This window comes from Physcomitrium patens, chromosome 17 (assembly GCF_059467195.1).
Source record: "Physcomitrium patens ecotype Gransden chromosome 17, ASM5946719v1, whole genome shotgun sequence".
Classification (NCBI taxonomy): domain Eukaryota; kingdom Viridiplantae; phylum Streptophyta; class Bryopsida; order Funariales; family Funariaceae; genus Physcomitrium; species Physcomitrium patens.
Genome location: NC_143426.1, coordinates 1,207,107 through 1,221,820, shown reverse-complemented (window position 1 = coordinate 1,221,820; position 14,714 = coordinate 1,207,107). Strand labels below are relative to the sequence as shown.

The window sequence follows — 14,714 nt, the reverse complement described above, 5'->3', positions numbered from 1 at the left end:
TGTGCCATATGTCCAACTTGTACTACAAGTGGTTAACATGTCGACACATGGCCTCTTTGTTGGCTAAGTTTTCAACCTATCAATCACCTATAGACATGTATAAAGACAAAGCAGCATCTATGAAGCTTTTAGGAAGCTTTCCACAAGGTATTATCATATTTATCCACTTTGACTTATTTTTGTCTATTCTTATTATCTAGATAATTATCAAGGTAAATACATATGTCCATGACAATATAGCCATGAGAATAATCATAAAGAACTTAATATTTATATTTGATTGTCATTATTATTTGGCCTTGTATATATTTGTTTTACAACAAGACCTTCTATTTCAACTTCAATATAAGATAGAAATACTAGTATTAAAGATAGAACATATACTTTAGTTTACAAAGTGTTAAATATGCTTATTTTTTTTTTAGTATTGGTGTATTGGCTCCAAAATTTAAACCAACATGGAATTTCTAACTAGCTGATAAAATATTGGAAGATAAAAAATCTATGTCATCTCTAGAGCTGGCTCAAGCATTCAAAAAGCCTTCAAAGAAGGAAGTTTTGATTAAGTTGCAAGCAAAGCTTGCAACTAAAACTATTGATATTTTTGATAAAGGTCATCTAAAAGAAACAAACATAAGTTCTTCATTTGAGATTATATTGGCTACAAAGATAGCATATTTGTCAAACATTGCAACTAGACCTACTTGAAAATATTAAAACGTGTATCTATATTGATGTAACATTGGATGCCAAATTATGTTGGATGTATGTAAATTAGTTTGGTTTAGTGGTTTTTCATCTACTTGACTTTTTCTATTGGTTGACTTTATTAGTGTCAACTAGAATTTGAAGATTTAGATAGAGAAGCTTCTTTGATTTGATATTCTTGTCAAGTCAAGTTCTGAGAGTAATTTTGAGAAAGAAAGCTTGTGTTGTAAAGATTTGCTGGGCTTTGGTAATTTAGACATTTAATAAAGCTTTAGGATTTTTTCTACTCACATTTCCACTCTTAAATTTTCTTTTCATATTATAAAAGATACCTAGACTTAGTTGTGTGTAGATTCATTATCTTTCCTTAAGAGTATATTAATTCTGCATTTTTATTTAGTTTGAATACTTTATAATTAATTTATGACACTTAATGTATTGTGTATAATGATCTTTATTTTCATGACAAACAAATAAAGTAATGTCTTATATTAAAAGAACTTACTTATTTATAATAAAAAAAAGAAAAATATTTTATTTTTATTTTTTTATAAAGAATAACAATAATCAATATTAAAAAAAATCAACATTTTTAATGTATTATTGTACTATTTGAATTTTAGATATTTATATTTAATATTTTATAAAATATTTTATAAAAAATTTATTATATTAAATATTTTTAAACATAGATTATTTTTAAAAAAGACATATTAAACATAAATTATAAAATAATAAATCATATGCAAAAATTCCAAATTTACATTTAATTTCTTTAATAAATTATATAATTTAGATTCATATTATTTTTTTATACTAAAATACAAATAAATAAATATATATATATCTTTAAAATTTTATTTTCTCAAGATAATAAATTTTGATTTTTTAAAAATATATTTCAATTATTTAATTAAGTCCAATATACATTATAGTTAAACCTTCTTGCTTAAAATTAGCCAATACACAAAGCCAATAATTAGTATAAAATCATAAAGAATTGCAAGGTGAATCTCTTCTTCTCCCATGTCAAGTTTCTTTAGATGATATATATATATATATATATATATATATTTTACCACACTTTTGGTTATTTTTCCAAGTTAAATGCATAATTTGATAAAAATAAATTTCTGACATAGAAAAAAAATCTAAGTTTTAGTATGTAATGGTCATCATTTAGACACAAAATAAGAAATCAATTTATATAATATAATATATATATTTTTTGTTTTCATATTCCTTCTCAGTAATAACAACGTAATCATCAAAAAGTATTCAAATAAGAATGATACTACTGTGTGTACAGGGGGTGTCCATTCTATAATAACAAAAGGGGGTGTCCACCTAGCAATTCCCAAATCTTAATACATTCTTTTTAACTGTAAATGATTGTTAAAATCTTTGAAACGAAACATGAACGAACTGTGAGGTGACGTGGACGAGCTTTCGTCGTCGTCTTCTTCTTCGAGCGGGGGACGAACTCAAAGGGCTGTCGTCGCATGGAGCTGTGAAGCTCTGTCGTCGTCGTCATGCCCCAACTCAGCCCTAATTCTGTGCTCGCTCACTCTCTCTCTCGCTTTTGCTTTGCTCTGTGCTCATCAGATTCTCGTCTCTGCCGCCGTTGCCGCTCCCCTTTCTCTTCCCGCATCGCTTCTCTTTACTCTTGTTCCTCTCATTCCCTGTCTACTTCTTTTATTTTTTTTTGTTTTTGTTTTATTTTTGTTTACTAGTGTACTGAAGTTTCTTTCCATGGAGCCCGCTCCAGCTTCCTTGAAAGACCAAGGCAATGCCTGTTTCAAGGCCGGCAATTATCTCAAGGCCGCTGCTCTCTACACTCAGGCTATCAAATTAGACCCGGAAAATCCTGCTCTCTACAGGTTATCTAGCAACTCCCAGCATCTCTCGATTCGGCATCCGCGTTGCTGCACATTTTGATTAGCAAATTGTCTGTCGTGACACGAGGGGATCCGCTATGTTTTTGAGTTTTGAGTTCTCTCTGAGATGTTAGGTAACGGTTGTGTTGGTGATTATTTCTTTGCAGCAACCGATCGGCTGCTTTTCTGAACTTGATGAAGTTAACCAAGGCTCTCGCGGACGCAGAGACGACGATAAAATTGAAGCCCACTTGGGAGAAGGTTCTGCCCTCTGCTTATTTCTCCCGATCATAGTTCAGTCTCTTCTGGTAGTGTTTGTTCTGTATTGCTTTTGCAGACTTTCTTGTCTATGCATTGCCTCGCAGTGCTCAACTGCTTGTACCCTGTCGAATTCCTGTCGTTCACCTTAAAGAATTAAAGCAGGGTGGTTGTGGTTGGATGCACGGGCTAGGGTTTCTTCAGGAAAGGAAGTGCCTTGGAGGCTATGGAACGCTATGACGAGGTAATATTTAGATCCGCTGCTTCACTGAGGTCGTTTCGCGATTAAACCTCGTTGTTCTAAGTTTTGAATTTTTTCGACACAGGTCTTGCTCCAGCATTTTCTTTATTCGTGTTTGAAGATGCCCATCACAGACATTTTCCTGTCACTGTAACATCCGTCTCTCACTTGTCAACAGTCTTTTGAAAGTTTAGATTTCGTTATTTAAACCGGAACAGTAGAACATTCTAGCTGATCAAGATGCTGCTGCCCACGAATTTCAAACCAAGGTCTTTACTGTTGAACGCAAGATTGGTTCGTAGGTTATGGCACTTCTAGGGTTCACCATTTATAAGTGGGTCCGCTTCTACTTATCCTATACCCTGTTATTGTCAACAAAACAACTACTTTTACTCCTTGTGTTTGTAATGATCGCAATTCAATGAGATTGTCTACTTTTGGTTGTAGGCTTTGGCTACGTATCGAGAAGCTTTGGCTCAAAACCCTAGCAGTTCTGAAGTTGCTACTAAAGTCAAAAGGCTAACCCAAATAGTGCGAGATAAAAAGCGAAGTCAGCAGGACAAGAAAGGAGTGGAGTCGAATGGGTCTTCAGATGTGTCTCAGCCTGATGCCCAACGACTAGATGGGGTAAATTTTCTCTTGCCGCACATCATGCTCATTAAGTAGGGAGTATGCCTACGCTGCTGCTTGTTACAATGGAACTAACGGAAACGATGCATGTGGGTGTTGCAGGTTGTGGATGGGGCACTTCCTCCAAGTACTTCAGATGAAATACGAAAATTTGCCAAAGAAACTGTTGCATTAGCCTTGAAAGAGTGGAATGATAAAAATGGAACAGTAGATGCTAATGTCCGTTTGTGCCTGGGGAAAGATGCGACTAAGGAAACTGTACCCAATGTCGCTGTTGAAAAGGTATTGTTGAAGTTAATCTATGGACCTGTGTCGAGTTGCGAACAATCGAGGTGAATGCTTACCTTGAATGGTAACACGTGCTCGTTCTACAGATTATCACTGTTATACCATTTGCCGAAGTTGTAACAGTAAGATAAGTGCATCGTATGAAGATGTTTAAACTACTGAAGTAATTGGATGTTTGGTTTTGAAAATTTAAATTCGGACTTCGTTGGTGATCTCGTTAAAACTATTATGTTGAAATGTGAATTAAATTTTTATGGGGTGTTCCTTCAGGCATTTGAATCCCCCGACACTTTAAACAGTTGTGCGGGATTCTTGCGACAGTATGTTGTTGAATCATCCGCAACGGCTGCGTGCCTTATTGTGGCAAAGAAGAGCATTGCATTTCCCCAGGTGATCTGATGTGTGTTCCAATACTTCGGCTTGGTGTTAACCGCAGTTGACCTAATAGCGAGAGGATGCAGTACTTGGCATATATTTCTATAGGTGACCCTAATATCGTAATAATTGGTGATGTGTGTTTCTAGTTTCATGGTGTCCGAAGTATCTGCATGGGCATCACGTACTCATCACGTGGGTATCATGTGATAGGTTTGGAAAGGATCTGGATCAAGGAAATGGGTGCACGGAAATAGCAATGGGTTCTTCCTGCAATTAGAGACTTCCACATTTCGGCGGTTGTGGTTTGTCCCGAGCACAGTCGAGAATGGCCGTAACACTTGCAGGTGTGCTGTTTATTCGAACTTTTGTGTTTCAGATACATTTAGCGTAAATCTTTTACGTGGTATCAGCCGTATGTGTGAATGACTAGGATCCCTGCCGATGAGAGGATTAGACACTACCTTTTATGCTGAGCTTGATGCCGCGACATTACGCCCTCATTGATAGCGCACCAAGTTGCTGTTTCTTATCAATTGAACCTGCGATCTTTGTCAGACTACTGTAAATGTCGAATCCTTGACTTACAATTGATTTTGTTGTTTGCAGAAATTTGGAGCCGCTGGATGTCGACTCACACGCTGTTCTGCCTCCATTGTTCAGATAGTAGAACATGATCCTGATGGGATTAGTCTGTTTTTATACAGCTTGTCTCAGATACTTTTAAAATGCTCTACAACTGCCATCTGGGCAATCAGATCGAGGACACCCACTTGTACGGCACATGTGCTCTTAAATTTGGTTAGGTTTGTACCGGATAACATAGCAGTTTTTTTCTTTTCTTTTTGTATCAGAAAATTGAATAAAATATTATATTTTTATTTTTTACTAGAACCATGGCAGCCGTCCAATTGTCTAGCTGGAATGCTTGGAAATCGGAACGTTTCTTGTCGTTGACTTTTTATATTGTAAACACCGGAAATGGTATCATTATAGTTATATGAGATGCTGAAGCAAGCAGTAGCTCTTAAAATCCTTCAGGTTTGAGCATCTATGTAGTGGATGCCGGACATGGTTTTTTTTTTTTTTTTTTTTTTTTTTTTTCTCTGTATGTCCCCTGCTATAACCATACACAGAAATATAAAAAATATATTTTAGTGTTTTATACATGGAGCTTTATTTATTGAAATTCTGTGATTTAATGTGTTATTTTAAACCTTTTTGGATGCATTGTTACCTTTCTTAAGCTTATCTATGTTGTCCCTATTGATTGTGGTACTAGCGATGTGCATTCAGCTTAATGTTTTTGCTAAACTACTCCATGTCACATTCAGAAACGAATAGCAGAGCACAAGTTGCATGATTTTTAACGATCCAAATGAAGACAATGGAACAATATTTATCTTACAATGCTCCTCACATGTGGATGTAATAGTTTATCAAATTTTCCTTCAAAATTCAAGATTGCTTATAATCATTCTTAAGGAAAATTTCTCACAGTGAAAAATGATATAATCTGAATTAAATGTTAACTATCTTCAATCTAATTTGCGTGATAACACATATACCATTTCATTACAGAGGACCTTATAGATAAATCATAGTAAATATTTATTTCAGCTAATGTGTTTTAATGATATTTAATGAAATCTTGTCACTATTTTTTTTGTACATAAATAATATTAATGTTTCTAAATAAAAATGAATGAATAGTATTTCTTTTCCCACAATGTAATTTACACCTCAGAGAACATGTTAATTCATTTTATTTATGTTCTAATACAGAGCTTTCATAGGTTACACATCACCAAAACATTATTTGCATTTTATTCAACTAAGAATTTTTAAGAGAAAAACTCTATAAATGTGCATCAAATTTGTGTAACAGTTTGGACGAGGTGTGCATAAAATAAATTTATTGAAAAATAGATATAAAACTAACCATTATACTTTGGTTAATTAAATAAATATTTAAACAAATAATCACAAGACAAATTTGGAATATTTTTTAAACTCTTGATAAAACTTTGTAACGATTTCTGAAAATTTGTGTAACATTACCGAGAGCCAAAACTTTATTTTTAATTTATGAAGTTGCTTATCATGAAACAACTTTGCAAATAGCTTGGTCATAAACTTCAATTTAGTAAAGAATATATATATATATATATATATACATACACATAATAAATTGGTTAAAAAGTACTATTCTTTTAGCAACAAAAATGAAAAAAATATTAAAAGTAGAAATAATGAAGATGTAATCACTTGAAGTTGGAGCATGCAAAACAATGAGTGTTCTTAAATATTCCTATTACAAATATGTCCTATCCAGACAATGAAAAAGAACTTCTGGATACTATTACAGAAACTGATTTTTTTAAATCCAAATTTGTAAAATCCTTATACCATCTGATTCTGTGATTTATTGATATATTTCAATCCACTTCAGAGCATACCCTGAAACAAAAATAAATAAATAAAAAATAAAACAATATGAACCCCATCTTATCCACACTAGGTGTATGTGGTACATGTTCCGAAAACAAACCGAAGTTTCATTAGCAACACAGACAGGTAGCCCACGGCATTGAAACCCACACTACCATGCTACCATAATTCACAACTGAATAACTGTATTGCTCCCATGCCCTAGTCTTATTTTGAAGTCCTCAAGGTTCGACCTCACTGAACAGCACTGAAAAGTGGCAACTGGTTGTGCATATCTATTTCGAGGTGGGCTCGGATGCATCCGTAGCCTTGGCTTTGCTCTTCTCCGATGCAGCAGTTAAGGAAGTGGCAACACCATCTCCATCTCTCACATTGATCTTACGAACCTCCGGTGACTTCATGGTGAGCTTGGGTATGGTAATGGTCAACGTCTCGTTGGTTACATTAGCTTTGATCTGCTCCAGGTCTGCGTTCTCTGGCAACTTGAACGTCCGCATGAAGGTGCAACTTGCAGGTTTCTTCTCCGTGCACTGCGAGTCAGACGAACTTTCACCCTCCTTGGTACCCATTTTGGGCTCGCTGTTGTGACTGAGGTAGAGAGTTCGATCTTCTATCTGGATGTTCAGCTCCTCCTTCTTCATACCTGTACATGTCGTAACATCATGTCATATATAGCGCACACAAGGGTAGTGATGGTTGCACTCCATGGACAACTTGTGTCGAAGAATACAACAGTTATTAATAATACAACAGTTGGGGGAAATTAAGTTCTGGACCGAGGTGTAGTAAAAATGTTAGTGGCTCACCAAGAGAGTTTCCCACCCATACATACCTGGCAGGCGAAGTTTGAAGGTGTGAGCCTCAGCTGTCTCATCCCATCTCAGCATACGAAGGTTGTTGTGCAGGGAAGAACAAGGGCTACTCACTGGCGCACAAGGCTGTCTTTGCAGCGGAACTTTGACGATAACCAGGTCGGTGAACATGAAGGTCGGTTCAAGCGTGAACTGGTACGCCTGGCGCACCCTCGCCCAAACCACGGTGACAAAACCAGAGCCATCTCCTAGACTGCAGAAAAAACGTGATTTAGCGAAAACTTGGCTGAGAATTCGACGACAGTGAGCTCGATCACAAAAACAATCTAGATGGAAGAATTATGCTCAGTTTCTCACAGTGCAGAAGTAAATAAGAGCATGCGAAAGCGATCCAAGATATGAAGTTGGTTGATCACAGTGATACATTTATACGGAATGTAAAGGATGGCGAGGCGTTGGATCCTCCAGAAAGACCTAGAAGAGGTTGGAAGAATCGGTGTCGGTGCACCCTCTGCAGCTGATTTTCCTCGTTGCTTTCAGAACAATTCACCACCGCTATTTTGTTTTAGTGCAGCGTGGAAATCGGAAATGAGTTTCCCATTTGAGGGATTTGTTTTTTGGCGAAGCTTATTCTGTTGTTCTATGCATGAATGGCCTGGTGGGTCATCTTAAAACATATTGTTGTTGTCAATTGAGGAGTGAGGGCCAAGGCTGAGACGCCTTTTGGATGCTTCCACATTTCTCTACATCATTCTGTGACACACTTGATTCATTGCTGCTTTAATTCAATAACAAGAGGCCGAGCAAAGTACTTGTTGAGGAGATAATTCGGTTTTCTTTAAAGCATTTTTTGACTCATTCTCAAAATTTGATACAAGTTATTGGTTTGATGTTTTGATTTTTTGTAGTTATCAAACATAGGTGGAAAATTTGAATGCCATTCCATTTTTAGTTGGAATATAAGTTGATTGTTGAAGAAGTCTTAACAGATGTATTTATCTTTGTTTGTATTGTGGATGGCTTTTTGGTATTTGAAATATGAGCCTTTAAATGCTGCCTATATGTACAAATTTTTATTAAACTTGGATTCATATTTCTTTTAAAGTTATGAAGAGGTATTAGCAATGGATAGGAACAATTTGAGAATGTATTTTTATCAGTAGAACAATTAGAGTTTTTTAGAGGTTGATAAAGGAATAAGATTTTTATAGAATTTTAAAAGATTTAGATTTAAAAAACTTAATTGGTACAAATTATAGAAACTTCTATAGATGGCGTTAAAGCCTTAGATAAGATCTTAGGGAAGGAAAACTCCATTGTAATATCATTAGAATAACTCAACTGATTAGAAATGAATTGCTTAGTATTAAAATATTAAAAAATTATTAACAAAGAGACTTGTTTTATTTTCATATAAGAAATTAGTTTATTCTATTTCATAAATGATTTTTAAAGATAGGAAGTTTGAAATTTTAATTATATATTTTAAAATAATATCAATAATTTATTTTTTACTTTAGTTGAAGAAAATTAAATTGTTATCTATTTTGGTTTTAAAAAATTATGAAAGAAAAGGTAGTATGTTGGCATTACTAACTGTGATAAAAATAGATACTATGCTTTAACTTAAATATAAGAAGCTAAATTTTGACTTTCAAAAGAGATTATTAGAATAAACAATATAATTTTTTGTTTGTTATTTACACTAATAGATTTTTTATATATTGGTATTACTAACAAATTTTATTTATATCAGATGATGCTTATTTGATGACTTGCATATTAACACTAGAAATTTTGTTTCTAGTGTATACACATTATTAATAAATGAGATGTTAAACTTTTATTTGATATGTAAATAGAACTTTAAATTCTTAAAATTAAAATAAAATAAACCTCAACTTTTAATTTCAAATTAAAACTTTATACTATTAGAATTCAAGTATCTTTACAATATAAAAAGTAAAGTCTATTTAGTAGTAGTAATAGCATTTTTGTGTTAAACTGATAATAAAATAAAGCAAAAAATAATATTTAAATAATTAAATTTAAAATATGACATGATATTGACAAATTTTTATAGTGAATAATGTCTAATCTAATAATTTAACTCTCATATTTTTTTAGTTTTTAGCCTACAATAAGAGTTTGTAATTTTTCTAAAATACTATACATTAATCTTTTAAAATCAAAACCAATCTTCTTATCTTTTTATTTAAATAGATATTAAAACCTAAATTTTAGATAGAAAAAAATGAAAAAATAACAGATATTCTCATTTTAATTATAGAGAATTTAATATAAATTTTTAGTGTAACAGTATGCATAAAATAAATGTTTTAAGAAGCGTGAAAAAAGATCTTTAAACAAATACTAAAAAAAACATAGCAATAGATAATATAGAATTTGAAAAGAAATAAAAAATCACATGAAATAATTTTTTTTACTGAACAAGTAACAAAATAAGATGATGTTATCCTTGTCTTAAAAATTAAATATTTGCAAAATTAATATAAAAATAATTAATCTGTAAGGGTTGAAATTAATTTTTTTATAATTCAACTATTATTAAAAAAACATCATTCAAATAAAATAGTTGAATTATAAAAAATTATAGTTTGTGGGATATGGTCTTATGTTTTATTTTTGGTTTTATTTATAAAAATTAGCTTCTTATACTATAGTTAATTCTTAAAATTGTAAGGCATTATTATAGTTTTTTTTTTTTTTTTTTTTTTTTTTTTTTTAATCTTATTTTTAAGTGTAAATACATGGTTTAGTTTTTGTATTATTGTGTAAAGGTTATACTGGTTTTATTTGATATTAAATTCTAAGAATTATATGATTTTATTTATATAAATAATGATTAATTAGATTAATGTTTTATTAGTGATACATACATGTAAAGAACAAGTTGAGTGTAAAGATGGTTTGTGAAATGAAAAATGGATACTTATTTAAAATCATTATTTCTCTAGATGCTGCATTATAAGTTAAATTGAAATAGATTTTATTGAAATAAAATATAATAGAAGATGAATAGTTTGTTGAAAAGATTAGAAAGTCAAATGATGGAGAGTAAAGGTATTCAATAAATGGATTATATTATAATGAGAATAAAATAGGTAAGGAATTAATGAATAAGAAGACAAGAAGAAAAATAATAAAAATAAAAAAATAATTCTATTTTTCAATTAAATTTTATTAAATCAAATAAGTTAAAATTATAAATAGAATTAAAATAACCCAGATTTATATCTAAATAATTTAGAGATGCATATTTATTTTTACAAATATGAAATAATTAAAATATTTTATTTCAAATAATTTGAAATTATTTTAAAAATATATTATTGTAAGAAAAAAAATATAGATGTTGCACATTGTAGAATTTTTAGTGAGTTGAAGATAATATAATATAAAAAATTTACTTTGAATTTTAAGTCAATTTTACTGATAAATAGAATCAGCCATTATATTATTTTCATATTTTTATATGTATTTATCTATTATTTAAGTTTAAAGTTAATAAAATAATAAAGATTATAAGATATTAAAATGTAGGAGGTTCAATCTTAAAATTAAAGTATCAAGGGCCTCATTTTTGCTAAAGTTTCTTTAAGTGTGTATATATATATATATATTCTTGTATTATAAGAAAATATTTAATATTCCTATTATTATTCCTAAAAAATAATTTTTAATTTTTTTTTTCAAAAAATAGAAGTTGAATGGATGACTCAATTATTGTGAGTAAAAATTAGAGTTAAAAAACCAAATTCTAAAAGTATTTTTAACTTAAGATTAGAAATAAAATATTTTTATGTTTTATCATTATAATTATATAATTTATATGATTGATCATCATATAAACTTTAGTTTTTAGTATCTCAAAAAAATAAATTTCTTAAATATTTATATTTGAAATTTATTATTAAATATTATTTTCTGAAATTTAGTATATTAAAAAAATCTTATTTTGTTTTTTTATTTTAAATATTTGATTTAAAATGGAATACTTTCAATTATTATATAATAAACTGCCAAAAAAGATAGATTCATTGACTTAGATGTTATACAAGAATTGAGGCATTTTATTCTATCTAAATTTTAATTTTAAGTAACATTTAAATAATTACAAAAAATTTCAGTTTTTATAATAAAAATCAATTTGATTAAATCATGATTAGTTGGAAACATTTTTATCAAGTTTGTAGACTAGTATGCAATAAATATTATTTCAGAGTTGTGAATCCAACATTCAAAGTTATTTTTCAGATTATACGTTTTAATTTTTTTAAGTTAATAAAAATCATAGACCAATGTCTTGTTTGATAAAAATACTACATTACTTGAAGTTCATAAACTAATATTCAAGAGGCAATTACAAGAGGATACATCTTCTTGCATGTTCTAAAATAGAAAGTAATTTTATTTTCTTAAATTCATGAATAATATAAATAAATTTTTTATTATAAATTTTGGTGAAAGCAGCAAGCTTTGTATTAATAAATTCATTCAAGCCTACTTTGAAATATTGAATGTTAAATATAATTTCTTTGCTTACTTATAATTTTTTTTTCTTTTATATTATAGTTGAATTTTTTCAAACTAATATTATATTTGTTAAAAATAAATATATGTATATTTTCAAAATATCAATGCAATCAGAAATGTGATTTTTATGTATAGTACTTAAAAATTTATTAAATAATAATCCAAAGATACTATTTCAAGTTTTGTAAATTAAAAAAAAGTTATTGATGATAACCGCAAATAAATTTAAACAATATGGTAATTCTTAGTTTACAAGAAATGATTGAATAAATAAAAAATAGTTATTTTTTTGAATCAGCCATATATACATCATTTTGAATTCTTAATATAATTATGTTGTATGAAAATTGTTAAAAATAAAATAAACTTCTTCATTTACAAATAGTACATGTTAATAAAATGGAAATTAGAATCTTTAATTTTTTGGTTTATGGATATACATACATACAATTATAATTTTGATGTTTTTATTTTTTAAAATTTTTAATTTTTGTGCTTATTTTAAAGTATTTTATTTATTTAATAAAAATAAAAAATATATTTTAATATATTTAAGCCGAAAAATATGGATAAGAATAAGAATTAAATACCAATTTTTAGCAATTTTAAAAGTAGACAAGAAACACAACTAGGAATCTAATAGAGGCCTTAACGTTGTATTTTTTTTTCTTGACTAGGAAGCCGACATGTTTGAAAGGGTTATCTTGGCATACTTGGTTAGTTCTAAAACAAAGAATGGATTACCATTCAAAGTTTTAGGAGGTCTTAGTTAAAAGTTTAGAGAGTGTGTAATAAGCAAGTTTTGATTATTATATTATCAAGATTCAAATTTTCTTATATGTGCATTCATGATGTAATTTTTAGATGGAGTAAATGTTGATTTTGATAATTGTATTTTAAAATTTGCGCAAAAAAAGAAGATTCAGTCAAATTTCTTGAAAAAAAATGTACAGCTAATTGAAACGTTAAGAACCATTTTTAGTAGTTTGAATCTTTTATTTTCATCCTAAGCTCTTCTATAGAACCATATTGGTAGAAATAGAGAATTTTCTACTTGTTTGTTTGTTGCTCTTATACTACTTATTATCAAGGATATGATTTTTTTTTTTAACAAAAAAAAAAAAAAAAAAAAAAAAAAAAAAACTTAATACATTCTTGTATTACTTGAAAAGAATAGATATTTATTCAAAATTAATATAATATTGAAACTAGAATGGTTATTGCCAAAAAACAAGAACATAAATGTGTCTTTAAACAAGACTAAGGACTAAAAAGGCATTGACATAAATGAAGAAGGCTTCACTCTTGCTCCCATATATACTATGTGTATAGCAATTACATAACAATGTTCTATAAGCTACTAACATGTGGAACATGTAGCTAACTTCTTGGCCAAGTTTCTAACCTACTAACCAAATTCAAACACATATAAAGTTAAATATGCATCTATAAAGCTTCTAAGAAGCTTTGCCATAAGATAATATCAAATCTATCTATATTTAACTACTATCTAATACTTCCTATCCAAGTAAATGTGAATGTTTGTGACACCTATTCAACAACAATATTAGTAGCTGAAAGAACATATCAATCACCTTTGAGAAGAATAAAGATCAAACTGTGTGGTAAATACAATTTGCTATATCCTAGACTTTATTCATATGTAATCATTGTTCCTTATGGAACTTGTTTCTAGAATGAAAGATGATGTAATGTATATATATATATATATACATATATCAACTTAGGTATTTACTTAGATAAGAGAAATTACATAGAAGTAAGTAAATTTGATAATATCTTATGAAAATCCTTCTTAAAAGTTTTATTGATGCAGATTTGACTTCTTAAGTGTTTGTAGGTGATTGGTGTTATGGATATGTATAAGTATTCTAGTAAATAGATATATGATTAGATAGAAGTAAATAAAAGTAGATAAAAGTAGGTTAATTTTATAAGACCTTTTAGAAAAGTTTCCTAGAAGCTTCATAGATGTTGCATTGACTTTATATATGTTTGTAATTAATTGATAGGTTAGAAACTTGATCAAAAAATTAACCATGTATTGATAGCTTGCAATTATGTTGTGCTCATATAAAAAACTTGCCTTGCAAGTTAAAATATGTATCTTGCAAAGTCAACACGTTTTGGAAGTTTTATAGGACATCGCTATATAGCTCCTAGTTAAGAGTATATATGGAGATAAGAGTGAAGCCTTCTTCACTCTTATCAATACCTTTTTAGTCTTTAGTCTTGTTCCAAGACTTTTTAGTCTTCTTATTTTTTGCAATAGCTATTCTTGTTCAATATTATACCATCTTTGAGTGACTTTTTAGTTCCTTTCACTGAAACATGAGTGTATTAAGGATTTTCTTTCCTCAAGATTCATATCCTTGATAATTTGACAAGAGTGCTAATCTACTATTTTTATCTTATTTTTGAAATGAGTAAATTATCTCACTTTTATTGTTATATTTTAAAGGTTGTAGACTATCTACCTTTAAATAAATAAATAAA

At 29.5% G+C, this 14,714-nt stretch overlaps 3 protein-coding genes across 3 annotated transcripts in view; 1 reads left to right on the top strand and 2 right to left on the bottom strand.

Annotated features, from left to right (window-relative positions):
• Positions 1-2,359, bottom strand: part of LOC112294861 (uncharacterized) — a 39,768-nt gene extending 37,409 nt beyond the window's left edge. The window contains exon 1 of the mRNA XM_024545794.3: positions 2,277-2,359. Coding sequence (XP_024401562.2) covers positions 2,277-2,359 — 83 coding nt within the window. The remainder of the gene's footprint in view (positions 1-2,276) is intronic.
• On the top strand, positions 2,252-5,271 carry LOC112294123 (uncharacterized). Its single transcript, XM_024544316.3, has 8 exons — positions 2,252-2,588; positions 2,753-2,846; positions 3,037-3,087; positions 3,532-3,711; positions 3,817-3,996; positions 4,273-4,392; positions 4,591-4,724; positions 4,987-5,271. The coding sequence occupies exons 1-8, from the start codon at positions 2,461-2,463 to the stop codon at positions 5,042-5,044; spliced, it is 945 nt and encodes a 314-aa protein (XP_024400084.1). The 5' UTR covers positions 2,252-2,460; the 3' UTR covers positions 5,045-5,271.
• Positions 5,272-6,967: 1,696 nt separating this feature from the next.
• LOC112294707 (17.8 kDa class I heat shock protein) lies at positions 6,968-8,067 on the bottom strand. The gene is made up of 3 exons (XM_090244000.1): positions 7,998-8,067; positions 7,661-7,893; positions 6,968-7,471 (listed from the first exon to the last, which is right to left on the bottom strand). Exons 1-3 carry the CDS (start codon positions 8,018-8,020, stop codon positions 7,104-7,106), a joined length of 624 nt encoding a protein of 207 aa, XP_090100126.1. The 5' UTR covers positions 8,021-8,067; the 3' UTR covers positions 6,968-7,103.
• Positions 8,068-14,714: the final 6,647 nt, after the last annotated feature.